The following is a 21,514-nucleotide window of genomic DNA, read 5'->3' as shown; positions in this document are numbered from 1 at the left end:
TCCAAGGCCCAAACCATGCATTACAGGAATAAGACACAGCGATAAGAGTGAGAAAAATATATATATATATTTGGAACAGAAAATTATACATGCACAAAATAAAAGCAAGGCTTGAGCTGAGGGGCTTCCTTTCTCCAGGTAGTCCTTGACTTATGACCAGAATTCCTGTTGCTGAGCAGGCGGTTAGGTGAGTTGCATCAGATTTTACGGCCTTTTTGCCAGTTAAGCTAACCCAGCTTCCTCCATTGACTTTGCTTGTCGGAAACCAGCTTGGGAGAGGGTCAGAAATGTTGATCATGTGACCTTGGAACGTTGGCAGCCATCATAAATGCCGGTTGCCAGGTGCCCAAATTTTGATCACGTGACCACAAAAATGTAGCAACGGTTTCAGCGGCAAGAACCAATTGAACGACGTCCCTTTAGTGCCGTTGCAACTGCAAACGGTTACTAAACGAATGGTTGCAAGTCAAGGACTTCCTGGGGATGAGTGACCCTTTTTGCAATGTCAACTATTCAAATATTTTTTTCTTATTTTTCCTACTTTATTTGCACAGTTCTTTTATCTCTTCGCCCACATCATCATTGCTTCCTTCAGTTTATGAAAGGATTGGGCGATGGGAGAAGACAATGCTGTCAGCATCTTCATTTGAAACCCATTATGCCAATGATCTGAAGGCCGTAATTAATAATTATTTGCTCTCTTCTTTCCCTACTGGTGAGAGAGACGATCACATAAAATATGTAAGACTTCTACATTTCATAAAAACTTTCTGCTCCGGCTATTTTATGAAAGAACTAGCTTTAAAAAAATCACTTCGCTCCATTCTATACATTTTCTTTGCAGCTCTTGTCATTTAAAAAATAAAAATACTGCCAACGTTTTTACAATTTCAAAGCTATGTCTATTCTGCAGATAGAAGAAGGAAGCTGCCTTTAATCGTACAATGAAGATGTAACCCAGCCCTGATCTGAACTTTTCCAAGGAGGTTGACATGGAGAGCGATTGCACCCCCGGATAGGGGGGTGCGGGAGCATTGTTGGAGACGACCACAATGGAGAACCACTTCATAAAATGTTTATTGAGGATGGTAACACAGGATAAATCATGCAACAGAATTCAGTAAAAAAAAAAAGAAGAAGGAAAGCTAGAGAAGAGGATCTGGTGCAGCCGATTCAGGAAACCAAGTCTATAAAAGGAACAACTGATCATCCAAAAACTGGCACGTTCTAAAATTGGTGGAAAAGCTTAAACAAAGACGTTTTACTTGTAAAAGGACTTTGTTATTAAAAAAGATGGAGACACCGTTAAAAATTGCCACCTATGGATGATTTCAACCCCACGATGACTGCAGGGGTGGGGTGAACGCTGCTGCTGTCAATAGAAAATGGGTTTAGAAATACACACACGCTCACCCTTCAAAAATTGCAGAATAATTTTAGTCTGACTGGGGCACATGCAAACAGGAATGCGCTGCTGCAAAACCGTTAAATTAGGAGGCGGGGGAAAAAACCCCCAAACCTGACGAATTGGCACCCAACAGTCTTAATTCAGGTCTTCGGGAGGTGAAGAGTAGTAGTAGAAGGGGAGTATTTATGAATAGATGCTACCTATGGAAGCATCTTTTTATGGAGAAGAAAAAGTAAAATGAGCCGTTGAAGGTATATTTCTGGGGGAAAAAACGTGACACCCTTTTTCCACGAGCGTTTTCCGACGACGCTGTTTGGGTTTCAGGCCACACAAAAAAACACTCCAGGTTTGGAGGAGGAGGAGGAACCAAAAGGAAAATAAATACAGTGGAAACAAATTTGAAATCGAACGAGGAAAGAGGGAGGGAGTTACCATCCGTCTATCAGCCCCAGGCCTGTGTGCGCCAAAAATCATTCAGCCATTGACAGGAAATCTTTTTTTGGGGGGGGAAAAAGAAGTGTTTTGCGCTGATTCCTGGATCCCCAAGGATCCCACAAACCTACCCACCCAAACAAAAAAACAAAAAAATCACTGTTTTTGGAACTACTCCAATTTGAAACTACACGCTGAATTAAATCCACACGGTATTAAGTTTCTCTCGTGTAAAAAATCTTTATACATAGTAATAAAAAAAGAGGGGGGGGGAAGGAAAAAAAAGGCAAGATGCATCCAACAGAAGTCATTTGGTTCTCTGGACCTACAGAGGCCCCCCCCTCCCCCCACGGGGGTCTCTCTGCAAGAAGAGGGCTGGAGGCCATCTGTTTAAGCATCTTCAACCTCTTAATGGTCGGGATTGTTCTCTCTACGCATCCAGGATGGAGCACCCTTGGCACTTTAGGCTGGCAAACTCAGCTTCTTCCCTTTGAGCACTGGAATGCAAAAAAAGGGGAAAACAAGATCAGTTCAACACAGATATCCATGCTGTCCCGCATCCAAAGCACGGTTGCGGTTTGCGTAGCACAGCGGCAGTTGTCAACTCGCAAAGCATTTCTAGTCTGCTCTCTGGGTTGTCATGGGCAAAAGGGGAGGGGGGGGAGATCTGTCGGAGCATCGGTTCAGCAGCCATGCTCACAAGCACATTCCACGCATAATCTCAGATTACCAGAGCCAGTTTGTGAGGCGTAGTTTCTACAGCCTGCGAAAGTGCCTCATTGGAGAATGTGATTTATGACACGGCCTGAGAGGAGGGGGGGGAAACAGGATCATAGTTGAGCCAGTGCGGCAGAGTTGACTACACTTGAGAAGCTGCTGACATGTTGCTCCTAATAAATAACTGGATTTCTTTAGAAACTTGGCTTGAGGCTCGTGAGTTAATTAGAACATTCGTCGGAGCCCTGACATCCAGGAGAAAATCTCATCTACAGGTAGCCTTTGACTTATGACGGGAATTCTCTTATAGCCCTTGACTTATGACAAGGGAATTCTTCTCATTCAGTTAGTCCTCAACTTACATACATAATTCTCTTCTTCAAGTAGTCCTCGACTTACGAGAGGGGAATTCTCTACTGGTAATCCTTGATTTATGACAAGGGAATTCTCTCATGCAGTTGGTCCTCAACTTGCAACACAATTCTTTTCTTCAGGTAGTCCCCGATATACGACGTGAATTCTCTTCTACAGGAAGTCCTTGACATGATGGGAATTCTCTTGTAGTCCTTGACTTAAGACAGGGAAATTCTCTTCTACTTGACTTATAACAGGGAATTATTTTCTGTAGGTACTCTTCAACTTACAACAGGGAATTCTCTACTGGTAATCCTTGATTTATGACAAGGGAATTCTCTCATGCAGTTGGTCCTCAACTTGCAACACAATTCTTTTCTTCAGGTAGTCCCCGATATACGACGTGAATTCTCTTCTACAGGAAGTCCTTGACATGATGGGAATTCTCTTGTAGTCCTTGACTTAAGACAGGGAAATTCTCTTCTACTTGACTTATAACAGGGGAATTATTTTCTGTAGGTACTCTTCAACTTACAACAGGGGAATTCTCTCATGCAGTTGGTCCCCGACTTACGACAGAGGAATTATCTTCTATAGGTAGTCCTCAACTTACGACAGGGAAATTCTCTTGTAGAAATAGTCCTTAGTTATGCTGTAATTATGCTTGGAATTACAGGCATAAGCCATTCCAGTCAACAAGCATGACTGACCAAATTTTACCACCTTTTTTTTGGTAGCAGTCAGTAAGCAAACGCTGCAATCCTTACGCAAGCCCACTACCACTTGTTAAGCGAGGACTACCTGTATTTTCATTGCAAACAAAATCCTTCCTTGTACGACATAGAGAGCAGCCATAAGGAAATAGAAAGGATATGTAGTGGATAGTTGAATAAAAATTATAAGTCACCCTTGCTTAGCAACCGCAAACTGAATTCCATGAGTAAATCTTGAACCAGCCGCTCTCTCAAAGCCTTGCTTATGAACCAGGAAGAATTATGCCAATTTGAGAGGTTGAGCACATGTATTCCGGCTTGCAGGATGGAAGTGACGCCCACATCTACTTTGTCTGCATTTCTTCAGCTCTCTAAAACTGGGCAATCTTGGGGGTATCAGGCTCTCAATCCCTATTTTTTTGTTTGGGGCTGAAGCTACATTTCCTCAAGTGAGCCAGTCTTAAGGTGTTGAATTTCCTTCCCTTTTAAAATATATCCCTGCCTGTGGATTATAGGTATATTTTGCGGAATTAAGTTATGTACGGGGATGGCAAATGAAGCCATCCAACTGGGAGAACCGGTTCCATTATCACATTTTGTATACAGGAAGGCATTCGCTGCGCCCTCAACATTTGCAAAGTAATTTTAGGCTTAGGTCCTTCCGAAAAATTATGGTACCCACTCCATCCCTTTCTATAGGAAATACATTGGTAGCCAAGACCAGAAGTCAGGTCAATTTATTTTCAAAATGAATTGAGGGAAAATCTTCTATGGAGATTCTCCGTCATCCAGGTCATGGTTGTCCCAAAGGTGCTTTTTTCGAGAGGCAACTGGACTTTCTGGTTTTTCTTGGAAGATGTTTCACTTCTCATCCAAGAAGCTTCTTCAGCTCTGACTGAATCATGGGGAACGGAAGGGTTTATATTCCTTGCAGACAGCTGGTCATTTGCATCCTTTTTAGAGTCATTGAGGCTGTTTGGAGTTTATCTGCAGCAGTTCCAAGAAGGCTCTGCACCCATTTGCACCACTCAGGTGACCCTGAGAACACAGACAAACCTCCAGGTGGCCTCCAAGACTCTTTAAAAGGATGCAAATGACTAACTGGGGCCTCTGTGGCTCAGTTATTAACACAGCTGCTTGCAATTACTGCAAGTTCAAGTCCCACCAGGCCCAAGGTTGACTCAGCCTTCCATCCTTTATAAGGTAGGTAAAATGAGGACCCAGATTGTTGGGGGCAATAAGTTGACTTTGTATATAAATATATATAAATAGGATGAAGACTATTGCTAATATAGTGTAAGCCGCCCTGAGTCTTTGGAGAAGGGCGGGATATAAATGCAAATTAAAAAAAAAATCCTTCCATTCCCTACCATCTAGGCCAGTGATGGCTAACCCTTTCCGGACTGAGTGCCCAAAGCCCGTGCTTGCGCCCAAACCCCCAAAATGCAATGCACGCCCGCCCATGCGCCCCACCCCGCCCATGTGCACGTGCCCCCCTGCACATGCCCCATGCATGTGCCCCGTGCACATACATGCGATCGCCCACACACACCCACGTGTGCGCAGCAGAGACCAAAACCCAGCTGGCGGGAGGCAGGCGTGCATGCCATCTCAGAGCTGAAGAAGCTCCTTGGATGAGAAGCAAAACATCTTCAAAGAAAAACCAGAAAGTCCAGTTGCCTCTTGAAGAAAAAAAAAGCACCTTTGGGACATGGAAAATATTCAAATTACCCAGGATGCTAAACTTATGGAGATGTATCTCCCAATCTAATCCTTCTCTGTGGGGGCCCCCACCCTCTGGAACGAGCTTCCCCCAGGACTTCGTCAACTTCCTGATCTCCGGACCTTCCGCCGCGAGCTGAAGACATATTTATTCTTCCACGCAGGACTGGCATAGAATTAGTATTATTATTCGTAATTTTAAATGGGGTTTTATGGTTTAATGTATTTTAACTTAGGGGCTAAATTTAATAAGTTTTTTATTAGTGTTTTTATTTGTATTGTATCTATTTATTGTTGGTTTTTATCTGGCTGTGAACCGCCCTGAGTCCTTCGGGAGAAGGGCGGTATAAAAATTATATTATTATTATTATTATTATTATTATTATTGTTGTTGTTGTTGTTGTTGTTATTATTATTGTTATTATTATTATTATTATCATCATCATCATCCCAGACCTGAAGGCTGACAAGGTGGAATAATAATAATAATAATAATAATAATAATAATAATAATAATAATAGTAGTAGTAGTAGTAGTAGTAGTAGTAGTAGTAGTAGTAGTAGTAATAATAATAGTAATATTTTAATTTTTATACCGCCCTTCTCCCGAAGGACTCAGGGCGGTGAATAGGCAAAATAAAAACAACAATCAAATACATACAGAATAAAGTATAATTAAAAAACTTATTTAAATTAGCCCAATCTAAAAATACTTTTAAAATCCCAAAACCTAATATAAAAATTTTAAACCCTAAAACAACTAAAATTCTATGCCAGTCCCGCATGGATAAATAAATAGGTCTTAAGCTCGCAGCGAAAGGTCCGAAGGTCCGGAAGTTGCCGAAGTCCAGGGGGAAGCTCGTTCCATAGTGTAGGAGCCCCCACAGAGAAGGGACATTGCTTGGCTGACGGCACCCTAAGGAGTCCCTCTCCCTGAGAGCGCACAGGTCGGTGGGAGGCAAACGGTGGCAGTAGGCGGTCCCATAAGTAACCCGGTCCTAAGCCATGGAGGAAATAGGGTGACCAGCCCAAAGTCATACAAGGAAGAGTCAGCAAAAGTCCACCCATTTCCAAGCTACTTTAATGCAAACCTAGCGTGCGTAAAAATGTACTGCATTAAAAAAGAACTAGACTTGTTTGTAGACAGTGTGTTTGCATACACACAAGAACCCAAATGAGAAAGGGAAAAATTACTATTCAAACTATTGTCCAACTTTTCTCCCAGCTATTTCATGGCCCGATTTATTGATTTGTGGGTTAATGTGGGTTTATTTGTAAACTGCAGTTGTCAAAAACAGTGATTTTTGAAGGATCGTGATCTATAAAGTTGTAGAGTGATACAGGAGACATGGGGTGTGGGGGTGGATCCCTGCAGTTTATTGCATTTGAAAATGAGATCTAGAAAAGTCTAGACCAGTTTTTGCCAACTTTATGATGGGTGGACTTCAACTCCCAGAATCCTCCAGCCAGCTCAATTCTGGGAATTGAAGTCCACCCATCTTAAAAGTTGCCGAAGTTGAGAAATATTGGTCTACGCCCATTCTTACTTTGATGAAGTTTTAATGTGAGCCATATAAGGTATCATGGAAACATACTGGAGGGAACTAGATTTCCGTTTTCCATCATGGTGCCCTGTAGGTGAGCAGGACTATAATTCCCAGCATCTGCCGCCACGGGGAATGATGAGAGCTGGAGTCCAACACAACCCCAAGCTATCAAATTGAGGAAAGATGCTACATTGTTCGTCCTTGCCTGCTGCCAGAAAGTGATTTGGACAGTGAGGGGGAAGGGCCGTCAGGACTTACCTCGGGAGCACCGGCTTGCCTGGCTCAGCTCCAGGAGCCAGAAACAGGCCAGGTGGAAGAGATAACGAGGCCTCCCTCCCCTGACTCTTCCCCCCACCCCAGGCCACACCTTCCAACCCAGCTGACGGCAATCAGGCTTGGTTTTGTAGGCAGGAGAGGAGGGAACAACAGAAGCAAAGGTGGGGCAGGCCTAGGAAGTGCTGAGTCATGGAGCCAAACCCCACAGGATATAAAAGGCAGCCAGAGCTGCTGTGTCTCTTTGTAACAGGCAAATCCACTGATTAAGAGCTGAAGTTTGTGACTCACCAGCGTTGTGGAAGATAACGGAGGTCCTTGGCAGACGCTGGCTATTTTGCTGCCAGAGCTGATAGTGACAGCTAATTAAGCCATCATTCGGACGGAGGCGAGGGAGGACAGAACAATCCTAATGCAGCGTTTCTGAACCTTAGCAACTTTAAGGCAAGGGGACTTCAACTCCCAGCATTGAGCATAGCTGGCTGGGGAATTCTGGGAGTTGAAGTCCATTCATCTTAAAGTTGCTAAGATTGAGAAACACTGTCACAATTATGTGTTACCGTGCGTCTCTTACCTTTTGTAACATACAAATAGAAGAAGTCGCAGTACAGAATGGTCTGGACCACCCCAGCCACCACGGCTATGAGGTCAAAGAACCCCTCAAAATAGTAACGCCAAATCCAGTTCATCAGGTACAAGGCACGGTAGAGGCCCAGGAAGAAGAGATAGTGAGTAGTAATGGTCTCCGCTTCCCCAGTTTTACTGATCATAAAAAGCTGGGGAAGAATCGCCACGGACTCCAAATAGATGGAGAAAGTCCACAAGATCTGAAACCATAAAACACAGACGTTTAAACCATATGCTTCTCCAGAATCCTTGCTGGGTATGTCTAGTTTGATGAAAAGAAGGACCAGGGGAGACATGATAGCAGGGTTCCAATATCTCAGGGGCTGCCACGAAGAAGGGGGGGGTCAACCTATTCTCTAAAGCACCTGAGGGCAGGACAAGAAGCAACGGGTGGAAACTGATCCCACCTGGATCAGTTGCAACCTGGAATTGAGGAGAAACTTCCTGACGGTTAGAACAATTAATCAGTGGAACAGGAAACATTAACAATTAAAAGTTGCCAAGCTTGGAGACTCCCGAGTTAGAATACAACATGCATCTACACCATGGTACCTTTTTAAAGTGTTTAAATTGTAGATCTTGTTGAGTCCTCCAGATGGCACCAAATGCTTCTCAAGTAAGAGAGAGGGAGGGAGAGACAGAGATAGAGACAGAGAGAGGGGAGGGAGAGAGAGACAGAGGAGGGGAGAGAAAGAGAAAGAGAGGTGGAGAGAGGAGAGGGAGAGAGACAGAGAGAGAGAGGAGGGAGAGACAGAGACAGATGGAGAGAGAGAGAGAGAGATGGAGACAGAGGGAGAGGAAGAGAGGGAAGGAGAACAAAAGACAAACTCACTTTCCCAATATTTAAGGAAATAAGCATCTGAGTGACTAAAGCAGCAATCCCTGTATGTAGGTTGGGAGGAAGTTCTCTTGAATTCAGTTAAACTATAGGGCTCAAATGAGGAAGTGCACAACCCCAATTGAAGCTGGGGTGAATTTGGAGAGAAAGGCCAGCAAAAGTCTTCCTTCCCTGGTGTGTGTGTGCGGGTGTGCGTGTGTGTGTGTGTATGTGCATTTAAAAATTAACCAGTGTCTTCTTGCATTGGTGGTCAACGCAAACGCTGCCGCGTTCTGAACTTACCTCCAGAGAAGAGAAATCATGATTGACCAGGAAGGACAGCCCGCCGACGGGGACCACAAGAAACTCAATTCTGAAGGTATCGTGATTCCCGTCGTAGGTGGCCTTGAATTTCATGTAGATCAGGTAGACTGTAGCGTATGCGCAAGCAATGTAGATCAGCTGGAAGGAAGAGAGACCCAGAGGGGTTACCCAGGTTGATCCACCGGGAGGAAGGACAAACATTTTGCGGGTGGGGAAAGGAACCTTTGCCAATTGTTTGGAGCGGAGGCGCCTTCCCCTCGTTTGCTCAGCAAGAGACAACAGCTTTAATCGCCTCTGAACTCTGACCGCGAGTTCCCCAACTAGACAGGGAGCTCAAACTCTTGTGAGATAAATGAATCAACAATTACAGATAAGCCACCCATTTCCACAGTCAAATGTTATCGGTTTGATCCAGGATTCTTGGCGTTTGATGACCAGAGGACAGATGAGAGAGCGACCTGTTTAATCACAGCCTCTGTGCAATCTTAGGCACTTCTCACGTCATTCCCTGAACAGGTTCTTTCAAAGCATTTTTGATCAGTGGTCCAATACTATTCAAGCCCAGAGCTGGGTAAAAAGCCACTTCAAGGTCCTTGAGTGGGTCCTTGAGTGGCGCAGGCTGCTAAACAGCCTGCTATTAACAACAGCTGCCTGCAATTATTGCAGGTTCAAGTCCCACCAGGCCCAAGGTTGACTCAGCCTTCCATCCTTTATAAGGTAGGTAAAATGAGGACCCAGATTGTTGGGGGCAATAAGTTGACTTTGTATATTATATACAAATAGGATGAAGACTATTGCTTAAAATAGTGTAAGCCGCCCTGAGTCTTCGGAGAAGGGCGGGGTAAAATGTAAATAAAATAAAATAAAAATAAATAAAAGGTCAAAACATTCCTATTCCCACAACACTGTCAAACTATTTACTAGGACTGTATTATGATGATTCTTCTCATCCTTCCTATTACCTATCTCCTCCTACTTATGACTATAACCTTTTGGCTTGTATCTTTACGATTTACGCTTAGCTTGCTCGCACGCCTGGCCTAGAAATGTGCCTAAATAGGACGTCAGTGAGCTGGGGCGGGTAGGCGGGCCCACCAGCGATCTCTACTACCGGTTCGTCCGAACCGATACGAACCAGCTGAATACCACCTCGGATCTTATGATTCTTGATGAATGTTTTTTTTTTAATGTACACTGAGAGCTTATGCGCCGAAGACAAATTCCTTGTGTTCAATCACACTTGGCCAATAAAGAATAAAATTTTTTATCCTATCTCCAAACAAAAGTTAGCGATTGATGGAGATCATTAAAAAAAAAGCGAGATTCAATTTCCTTTCTTGGATTTTCCAACCTTGTTTTTCGGCACCTTCTTTGGTTGTTTTGTTCCAGGCAGAGGTTTAAAATGAGGGACAGGTTTTGCAAATGCCAAGAAAGCGTCAAGAAGTGACATTTGTTCTAAGGCTACCAGGTAAAGATGTGGACAGCCCTGCCCCAAACCCACAAGTTCACCACATTGTCCAATCAACTCTTCACACTCAATTGGAGACAATCTTCAGGCAGTCTCCATCAGACGCAGGATGTCCTTGAATAAGGAATGTTGTTATGACTAACTTTCTACCGCTCCAACAATAACCCCCTCCCAACTTTCCCAGTTAAAATATGTGGCAGTTCAGCAGCAAAAAAGAAAATTGTCTTCCAATTTTTCATTGAACTGCGCATGTGTGTGCAGCTCCCAACCGGTTGACACCCCCTCCGCGCCCCCCTTGCTTTTGGCACGCAAAGACAAAAAGGTTATCCATCACTGCCTTAGCAGAATGGGAAGTGACAAAATACGTCAGGGCCTCTAGACTTCTTCATAGATTCCATGCTAGGTATCCGACCCAAATAGAAATGGGAGATTAGGGGCTTCTATGTAATGTTGATGTAAATTTGTGTATGGTTTTCTTGCCTAGGCTTATCTCTCTCCTGGAGGGTTGGCATGTCAAAGCTGACTCACGAAACCCCTCTATCTGCTCCTAGCTTGATGAAGAAACACAGGAAGGGGGAGGGGTATGTTTGTGGGCCGCTCCCAAAGGAATTTTTCTAAAAGGCAACTGGACTTTCTTGGGGGTGGGTTCCCCTTGAAAACGTTTCGCTTCTCATCCAAGAAGCTTCTTCCGTTCTGAACGGTCACTTCAACGAACGGCCGTAAGTCAAGAACTCCCTGTAATGGCTTGTAGGCCGCTTACTTATGCGGTATACTGTACCTTCATAGAAGTGTTATAAAGTGAAATGAACGAAGTGAAGAGGTCCAGGTATCGAGTAGTGAAGACCAGTGCAAACAGAAGCTGACTTTTCCCAGATATACCTAGAGCAAATTAAAAACAACAGTAGTCTTTAAAAACCAAAACTGTGCTATTTATCTTTGTCCTAAAGACTTGTGAGTTCGATCCCAGGTAGAGGCGGATATTTCTCTCTCCGGGCACAATGAGCATATTATCTGCTGAAAAAAACTCTGCATTGGCGATAAGAAGGGCATCCAGCTAGTAAACACTCAGTTCCATTCAGTTACCCAGACTCCACCCTCCGCAAGGGACTATGGGGTCATTAAAAGAGGATGATCTTTGTCCTAAAAACTTGAATTAGGCAAGGGCATTTTATTGTCCCCAAACCAAAGTTTATCGAAAGAACCTGTCCATCCAATTTTTTAAAAGCCTCAAGGTGGGAAACTCTGTATGTGTTACTATTAGTGAAATGCTTCTTGTTTGGTTAAATGTCTACAGAGATTTTTAATTATCCAGATCAGGGGTCTCCAACCTTGGTCCCTTTAAGACTTGTGGACTTCAACTCCCAGAGTCCCTCAGCCAGCAAAGCTGGCTGAGGGACTCTGGGAGTTGAAGTCCACATGTCTTAAAGGGACCAAGGTTGGAGACCCCTGATCCAGATCATACCCGTCTCAAAATGTGCTTTTTTAAAAAGGCAACCGGATTGGTTTTTGTTCCTGGAGGGGGAGGGGAAAAAAGCACTTTTGAAATTCTTGTTCAGTTGTTACGCTTTTCAATTTCATTTCAATTCCATTCTAAACTTGCAGTCCATCAGGGCACTCTGTTGAAAGGGTTAAATCTTCATTTATTTATTTTTTTGAAAAAGCACCTTTGGGACAACCATGACCTGGGTGATCGAGAATCTCCATAGACCTTTCTTTAAAAAGACTTCGTAAAGAAGAGCCCAGGGCAGATGAGATGAATGAAAAAGTAGCTGGCCCAGTGGTACTGGCAGTCAATTTGGAATCATTTATTGACTTGTCTTAGGCATGGAAGCTGCCTAGGTGACTTTTAGACCAATCGGTCTCTCTCTCAAGGAATCATCGGACTGGGGTTTGCATGAGGACAAGGAAGAAGAGGGGGGGGGAGGAAGAGGAAGACAATGGGGTTTCATTACCAAACTAGATGATAACATCTAGCATTGATGATGTTACCTAGTTGGGTAATGAAACACCTGCAAGGAACCAACCAAGCTCAGAGCACACCAAAGACCCCTCAGTTCAACCCCGGGGTACAAATATTCTCCCCGATCACTTTTTCAACTGAGTTAAGGTTTCAGGATGGTTCTCTTCCTGCAGTCTGACCCTAAGGCCATGATGGTGAACCTATGACATGTCTGCCACAGGTGGCACAAGAAAGGAGCCATTTCTGCAGGCATGCAAGCAGTCGCCCTAGCTCCACCGCGCATGTGCGCACACCTCCCACCAGCCAGCTGGTTTTCGGGTCTCTTGCCATACATGACTCCAAACAAACAAGAATTGCTAGCTGGATGCACCCCAAACCCTTAACTCTTAACTCTGGACCACAACTGCTCTTTTTCCTGATCTCGTAACATGAATGGAGCGCATTGATCTGGCTCGCCGTAAGCTGGAGTGAAAGGGCTGGACTTCCGAAGGCAGAAACCGCCAAACATCTAACCCCGCCTAAGCCAAGGCAATCGTGTTGCACAAACCACATCATTCAGTGCCGAGTAACAAAATCTGCTATGGGAGTTTCAACGATTGCCTACTTAGCCCAGGGTAAACCACAGCCTTCGGTGACAACCAATGCAGTTTTAGCTTGTACTTTCTGTGTCAGTCAAGGGTTTAGGCAGAAAAAACAGCAGCCATGAAACTCAAGGTGTGTAAGGTTCCCCTCACACATATGTGCTAGTCGTTCCTTACTCTAGGGGGCGGTGCTCATCTCCGTTTCAAAGCCGAAAGGCCAGCGCTGTCCGAAGATGTCTCTGAGATCATGTGACCGGCATGACTCAACGCCAAAGGTACACAGAATACTGTTCCCTTCCAACTTGGGGTCTCCTTCGGCCTCCTGGTGCAGGGCTTTGGCCGAAGGCTGGAGGGAAGCGCCGCTGGTGGCGAAGAGCTGGAGGGCCTTGTTCCAGTGGCCTGGAACTGGCTGACCATCTCAACTCGCTGAGCCTCCAGGCGCTGGTCCCTGGCCTTGCACTCCCACAGGTCTTCCCTCTCCTTGGAAAACCTATGCTCCTAGTCCTCAGTGAGCTGCTTCTGCCGAGCCTCCTTCTCGGTCAGATCCAATTTGAACTAAGCCAGCTGTTTTGCCAACTCTTTCTCCTGGTGGCTGCTGAGCTCCAACAACTGCTTCCTTCTGGGGCCTCTGTTGTGTCTCGCCCGCTTTCACCGCAGCCGGGGCCTTCTTATCTGCTTCCGAACGCTGAGGAATGTCCTAGTATGCCTCCCGGCCCCAGCCCTGGCTCCATGCCCAGACAGGCTGAGGAGGAAGAAGTACCTCCAGCCCCCAGCTCTGGCTCCATGCCCAGGCAAACGGAGCAACTAGACCCCTCCCCCTCCCCCATAGCATGTGAGCCTGAGGAAGGTCAATTGCCAACAGCTGCAGACTGGAGTGACCCTCGCGTCAGAAGAATTGATAGGCGGCGGCGACAGAAGGAAGGAAGGGGCAGGCCTGGATAAGTGCTGAGTCATGGAGCCACACCCCATGGCCTATATAAAGGATCTGCTTTCTGGCATTCTCTGAGTCAGGCAAAGTCTAATATATCTTGCTGAAGTCACTTTCTGGTCTCCTGCCTGCCTTGAGAACTTTGCTAGGACTTTGGCAGAGCTGCAGAGGCACGCCTGATTCGGATTTCCCTGACCCGGCCGTCAGCGGAGGAGTGGGACACGACAGCCTTAAGGAGCCGGGGCGGACAGGCAAGGAGTGGCTGGGAGGGGAGGGGCGAGTAGTGAGTGACATCAAGTTGGCCATACCCACTCAGTCACATGACCACCTAGCCCCGCCCACTCAGCTGGTCATTAGGCAGATCATATTAGTGGTCCGCGGGATTTAAAATTATGAATTTAGTGGTCCCTGAGGCCCGAAAGGTTGGTGAACCCTTCCCCAAAGTGTCATTTTTTTTAACCAGGAATCCCTCCATGACTAAATGTGCCCACTGAGAGTTGGCACATTTAGGGAAGATGCGCAACAATCTGGATTTGAAGGTGAAAAGGTGCTTTTGTGTTACATCTGTTGGCGGTTTCTCGAAGCAGCAGCTCCTGGCCCTATGAAAGCGCAAAGCGCACGGGATTTTTCACACACTAGTGCTCTAAAGCACCTTGAATCCGGATGGCTTCGCAGCCGCAACCTGATAAGCGAGGTGTTTAAACAGACACACGCACCTTTTTTTCCCACCACATGAGAGAATTGTGCACCACAATTCTGCAAAGGCAACACCTCCCTTGCCAGGAAAGCAGGTGTCAACTGCAATACATGCCCCATTAACTGAACATAATGTGGGCTCACATGCTCCATTGATCAGGGCTGCCGGGCGTGCAGCCTTCCTGTCAACACAACTTCCAAAACCATAAATGCTGCGTATTTCAGCAAACGGTGGACCTCCTTTTTTTTTTTTTTTTAATGTGCTGGAGAAGATAAGGCCTAGCCGTTGATTCTACACCTACCTGTAAACAGGTAGCCCTCGACTTACGACCACAATTGAGCCCAACGCTTCTGTTCCTAAGCGAGACGGTTGTTAAGACAGCTTTGCCCCATTTTACCAACTTGCTTGCCACAGTTGCTAAGTGAATCACTGCAACTGTTAATAACACGGTTGTTAAGTGAATCTGGATTCCCCGTTGGCTTTGTCAGAAGTTGAGGACTACGTGTACCAAAGCTTGGATAATGTTTTCAGTCAGTAAAACACTAAGCCAAGAGGCCGTTTGGGAATGGCACAATCCAATGGATAAAAGGCCTTGGTTAAACCACGCAGCTCTGTGGCTGGGAAAGATTTACAGCCCAGAAAACTCCAGTTTATGAGCTTAGAACTCACATTGAGCATGAGCCAAACCCAAAATGTTGGTTTCCTAGTCTTTTGCTTAGGGCAGTGTTTCTTAACGACTTTAAGAGCGTGGACTTCAACTCCCAGAATTCCCCAGCAGGCATGAATTGTGAGGAGTTGTAGTCCACCCATCTTAAAAGTTGCTGAGAGTGAGAAACATTGGTTTAGAACTGTGATGGCGAACCCATGGCACGCATAGCCATATCAGTGGGCACGTGAGCTCAGCTCCAGATGTAGGGAAACAGGCTGTTTCCTGCCTCCAGAGGGCCTGGGTGGTGGTGGGGAAGTCCAGTTTTTCTCTCACCTGGCTCCAGAGCTTCCCTATGAGTCTGGGGAGGGCAAAAACAGCCTTCCCCACTCCCCAGGCCCTCTAGGAGTCTCTGGAGGCTGGGGACAGCAAAAAATGTCATGTCCTGTCCAACCGGAAGTTGGTAAACGGACCGTTTCTGGCCTCTGGAGGGGTCTGGGGGTGGGAAAGGCTGTTTTCGCCCTCCCCAGACTCAAAGAGAGGCTCTGGAGCCAGGTGAGAGAGAAAAACGGGCCTACTGGGCCATCATGTGCCGGGGGGGGGGGTGACACACGCATGCATGGGGCGCATAGAATTATGGGTGTGGGTGCGCGTGCCCACGGCCCCTCCCTTTCCTGGCACGTGATGGCAAAAAGGTTAGCCATCACTGGTTTAGAGTGATGAATGGACATAGCTACTAAATGGTGATAGTATTGCTTTAAGTAGGGGGTTTTGACAATGGCTGAACAAACTATAGTTTAATGTGATGTGAAAAGTCAAAATATTCCTCCACATCACCAGTCCTGTTTTCTACTTCATTTTTTGACAATATATATAAATTTTGATCATTTTGCTTTTCTGTAAAATGTGCTCCCTTGAAGTCTCTCATTATATATTTGTTATTTAAAAACAACAACAAAGCAGTAGATTAAAGAATATGTCACTTATCCATTAAGATTATGTCCATTATCTTTTTTTCTTTCTTTCTTAAAACACCTTCCTATGGCTCAGAACTGGGCAATCTATTGACTTTGTCTCATCCCACTAGTTATGTTTCTTGACAGATTAATGTTTTAGATTCGAAAGCCTGCATAAATAAGATCAAAAGTCTTCAAAGAATTTGTTTTTCTCCCCTCTTTAGTTGCTCTTGAAGGTCTGTGTGTAGCCGGCTGTTGCCAATTTGCTTTAAGGTAACTAAGGAATACAATTAACTTCAATGTAACTAATTCACATTTCACCCAAGTGCCTCCAAATGTTAATGTTGCATTTCAAAGTATTCCAGAGAAGAATAGCAAGCAAACAGAAAAACAACAGTCACAATTTTCTACTTCCCAAATGCTTCCACGAATTGGACTTCCAAAGATAACTTGCATCATTTATAAAAAGAAACAGCCTATGCAAATCGTCCAACAAAGCCCAAGAATTTTCTCCGACCAGCTCCTTCCAATTCAACTACCACAATTCCCATTCACCCCAGCAGCCCCTGTTCATCCTAGCTAAGAATCATGGGCTCTGAAGTCTCCCCAACCCCCTTGGGGTGTTGCTTGTGATAGTTTCTTTTGCAGAAATAATTTTCTGCACTGTGCCTTTCCCCGCCTCCCCATGGATATAAGGATGAAAAGACCCAAATTACATTTGCTCTCACTGTTTTAATATTTGATGACACCAAAAGACCCCTCGCATCCTGGACATAAATTGTTTCAACTTCTACCCTCAAAACGACGCTATAGAGCACTGCACACCAGAACTACTAGACACAAGGATAGTTTTTTCCCCGAAGGCCATCACTCTGCTAAACAAATAATTCCCTCAACACTGTCAAGCTATTCACTAAGTCTGCACTACTATTACTATTAATCTTCTCATTGTTCCCATCACCCATCTCCTCCCACTTATGACTGTATGACTGTAACTTTGTTGCTTGTATCCTTACGATTTATATTGATATTGTTTCCTGATTGCTTATTTGTACCCTATGACTATCATTAAGTGTTGCATCTTATGATTCTTGACAAATATATCTTGTCTTTTTATGTACACTGAGAGCGTCTGCACCAAAGACGAATTCCTTATGTGTCCAATTGCACTTGGCCAATAAAGAATTCTATTCTATTCTATTCTATTCTATTCTATTCTAAAAAGCCACAATTAACATAGGGAAAAAAGTGAACAGCAATGGGTCAACAACACAACTATTGTTAAAATGGAACAGCTTATGATTTGTAAAGAGAGGCTAGCCTTCCCTTAAATCTCAGCTGTTCCCAGGCTGCAAAAAAACAAAACAAAAAAAAACACCTATAGTTCAAAGCATGTGACAGGAGTCCAATGTCTCAATGGTCCTTTCTCCTATAAGGCCACACGTGGCTGTTTCAGGGTCTGCCCCCTTCTCCACAATAATGCAAGTCCCGGCTTTAAAAAAAAAAAAATCCTCTTCCAATAAAACGCCAAAGAAGACTTGATTTATTTCAGCCGCGTGGCATTTCATTCTTTTTAATCTCCCTCTTCAAAAAGTGCTGAGCTTGCTCGCCAGGGGTCAAAGCACGGTCTGCAACCAGGACTAGCCTGGAGACAGGACAGGACACAGTTCAGTGTCAAGGCTCGGATTTGAGTTAAACAAACAAACCGGCAGCGCTTCAGATTTTAGTAAGGTGGTGTGTTTGCAGAAGAACCCCAAAGCGTGAAAATGCTTAAAATGCTCGTGCAAAAATGGAATCAGAGGCCTATTCCCAGGCTATTTATTTCCGATTATCAGCAATAAAGTTACTCTCAAAAAAATAAGAGAGAGAGAAGGTGGCATTCGGTTTCTTGGGAGGAAACGGATGACAAACATCCATCTCTTCCCCAATCAGATTTTGGCTTTTCTGCGGAGAAAGGAGATTATAAAGTATAGAAAGTCCCTTTCCCAAGCCGTTCTGTTCACCACACCTTCTTCCCAGCTGCCACGTCAGACTAACTCAGGCCTTCCAATTGAAAGCCTATTCTTTCGAGCTGGGATTTAGGTTGGCTTTCCAATTTCCAACAGCGGTTTTGCAGGGCCAGGCAAAGGAAAAACCTCCGTTGTGTCGGAGCTGGATCACCGCTCTTAACCCCTTCACGGGCAAAAGAAACCAAGCCTTTTTTATATGGAAGGGCTCCTCCGGAGCAAATTCAGGCCCCGGGGGGGATTTCGGCCTGACAAAGTCAGCAGGAAACCCAGATCGTTCTGCTCTTGCAAGCGACCGACCACTAAACGGAGAATGGGTGGGGCCCAACATTGCACACAACTCTCGAACTTCTGCTTGGGTTTTTTTTTCCTCCCTAAGTCCATTCATTGCGTTTTGGCACATTCGTTCCATGAGGGATAAGAGGCATGTGGGATCACTTAGCCCTGAAAGATTGATTTTATTTTTCTGGTTTCACAGCAAAAACAAACAAAGCAACACTGGGATATAACTCTGTCGGAGATGAGTTCATCGCAGGTCGTCTTTCTATGCTAATATAAAAGTACAATTCAGGTAGAACATATCCCTGCCCCATTAAAATACCCTTTTAATCCACAAAGGTTATTCCCTGCCCTTCTTATTTCCAATTGCTTTTCAAGTAAACCTTTCAGGATATTTTTAGTAGCCTGCCTAGATTTTTGACCCCTTTCTGAGTCTCTGGATTCAATCATCTTCAGTTTCAATTAAAAGTATAGGAGCTCTGTGATACAGAGCAAGAAATTAAAAAAGCAGTAATATTTCTCTTCCCGGTTAATTCCCACGAGATCTTCCTACATCGGTTTTTCCTTTGTAGTACCCAAGGGAAAAGGTCTCGGTGGTTTCCACAGGGTAATAAGTTGACAGCTCTCTGCCGTTAAAAATGTGATATAGACAAACTGTAGAAATATCTTTAAAGATATTTCTAGATTGCCCTATATTTTTTCTCTGTGCCTGTTTTTTAGGATCAGAGTCCTAACCGATTCCCAATGCAGCATAGGTTTTAAAAGGAACACCTCTTCGGACTTCAAAATAAAGAGAGATAATTCTGTATAGTGATAGGGATACCCAACCCATTTTCTATAAGACACTGAATCTTAATCTTTAGAACTGACAATTCACACTGACTCCAATTCTCACACGAATTCTGGGAGAGAGAGGCTTAAACTGAGAAAAGTCTAAGATTATTCAAAAATCATACTGGGAATTTGAATCTCTCTTCCTAATGTTAATTGGGAGCTTCAATCTTTTTTCTTAAGCTACATTAAATCATTTCAATAAGCCCTATCACTTAGCACCTCCAAATATCTCTTTTTTTTGCAACTTCTCCCTCATCTAATGCACCCACAAGAGGACCCCCTCTTTATATTTATTAGCTATATATGATGCATCTCAGAGACCAAGTAATGACTTAACTAAACGCAGGAACCCATCCACCCTGGATTGTCACAAACAGGAAAACTGAGCAAATGTACCATTTGCCCTCCTTTCACCTAACCCTCCCTCCGCACGCAAACTCAACTGACCCACCACGGATAATTTAAGAGGCATCTCCCCCGCCCCATTCCTAAAGTTGGGGTTTCTCGACCTTGGCTGCTTGAAGTCCACCCATCTTCAATCGGTCAGGGTTGAGAAACCCTGCTCCTTTCCAGAATGCAAAGTCCAGCTGGGGACAGGAGGAATAATTATTGGTTGGTGGGGGGAGGGAATCTACAAACAATCCCTCCCAGGAGACACACACCTCCAACCCTCAAGATGCAGAGGCCCCCCCCCCATGAAAAGCTCTCAACCAACCCTCACTGAAATTTCTTCTCCCTCCAACCCCACATTACAGGAGTGGGAGTGGAGACGAGTCCTGGGGCCCCCACATGGAAGATGCAAGCAAGGGGATTCTTCCCCCTCCCCCTTCCACAACCCTGCAAGGGATCAATCAATCAGAATAGAGCTGGATGAGAACTTGGAGGTCTTCTAGTAATCCAACCCCCTGCTCAAGCAGGAGACCCCTTACCTATATATATATCTGATCTCAGAAGTGTCAGGGATCCTCACCCCAAAACAAGCAACAGGTCCCTTCTGACTAACCCCACATACATGTGGGGGGACAGTGGGGGAAAGCCAAGATTGAGAGGGAACCTAACCCTAAGGCGAGACCCGCCCCCCCAAATCACTCCCATCCCCAACTAACCCAATCTGCAGCCGGACACAAGAATGGGGGGGAGACCCCCTCCCAATTCTTCTCAAACCCCCCAAAGGGAGAGCATTACCCACTCCCTCCCCTCTAAACGACCCTCTCCCACTTTTTCCCAACTCCGCCCCCCAGATGGGGGAGCACCCCCCACTACCACCCATCAAAAGGCCCCCCTCCCAGCCCTTCCCACCCACACCTCTCCTCTAAACGACCCCTTCCACCTTTTCCCAAACCCCTCAGGTGGAGGAGCGCTCCCCACTCCCCTCTAAAGGCCCCTCCCAGCCTCCTCCTCTAAAGGACCCCTCCCATCTTTTCCTGACCCCCCAGGTGAGGGAGCACCCCCACTCCCACCCCTCTAAAGACCCCTCCATTCCTTTAAACGACCCTCCCCACCTTTTCCCAACCTGCCCCAGGAGGGGGCGCAACCCCCACTCCTCCCTCTTAAACGACCCCTCCCAACCCTTCCTGACCCCTCCTCCCGGGAGGACCCCTCCCACTTCTCCTCCTCTCCTCTAAACGACCCCCACTCAAAAGGGGCGGGGTCGGCCTCCTGAGAGCCCCAGCAGGCTCCCAGGGCCCAACAAGGGCCCCGGGGACCCTCCCCACCTATATCCCCGAGGGAGGCCTCGACGCGACCCCCGTCCCTTCCTCCCTCCCCACGCACCGGCGCACGAGCGGGTCTTCCAGATCTTCAGCAGCAGGATGATGATGGCCGCCAAGTGGGAGAGGTCCCCGGTGAGGCGGAAGATGTTCATAGCGGCGGCGGCTGCGGCAGGAGGAGAGGAACCGGGGACCGAGGCGGCGAAGATGGCGAGCGCGCAGCGGGCACCGAGCGACGTGGCCCGGGGACGTGGCCAGAGACAGCCAGCGCGGGCGCGGGGCACGCCGGGAAAAAAGCGCTCCGCCCATCCACCTCACACACACATACCCCACCTCCCGGGGCGGGGCAAAGGAGGCGGCCACGCCCACACGCCCACTCACACCCAGCCGGCAACGCCGCTTGGGCGCACGCGCGGAGAACCGCAACGGCGGCCGTTGACCTCAGCCAACCGCTTTCTCTTGCCTCCTTTGCTTCACACACAACCACCCCACAGACGCATGCGTCTGACTTGGCTT

General features: G+C 46.0%; 1 protein-coding gene across 1 annotated transcript; it reads right to left on the bottom strand.

Annotated features, from left to right (window-relative positions):
• Positions 1–42: 42 nt before the first annotated feature.
• On the bottom strand, positions 43–21,285 carry KDELR2 (KDEL endoplasmic reticulum protein retention receptor 2). Its single transcript, XM_058157571.1, has 5 exons — positions 21,063–21,285; positions 11,181–11,281; positions 8,914–9,072; positions 7,741–7,993; positions 43–2,337 (listed from the first exon to the last, which is right to left on the bottom strand). Exons 1-5 carry the CDS (start codon positions 21,151–21,153, stop codon positions 2,303–2,305), a joined length of 639 nt encoding a protein of 212 aa, XP_058013554.1. The 5' UTR covers positions 21,154–21,285; the 3' UTR covers positions 43–2,302.
• Between the last annotated feature and the right edge of the window lie 229 nt (positions 21,286–21,514).

This window comes from Ahaetulla prasina, chromosome 14 (assembly GCF_028640845.1).
Source record: "Ahaetulla prasina isolate Xishuangbanna chromosome 14, ASM2864084v1, whole genome shotgun sequence".
In the NCBI taxonomy this organism is placed as follows: domain Eukaryota; kingdom Metazoa; phylum Chordata; class Lepidosauria; order Squamata; family Colubridae; genus Ahaetulla; species Ahaetulla prasina.
Note: the sequence above shows the minus strand (reverse complement) of the source record. Positions and strands in the feature narration are given on the sequence as shown.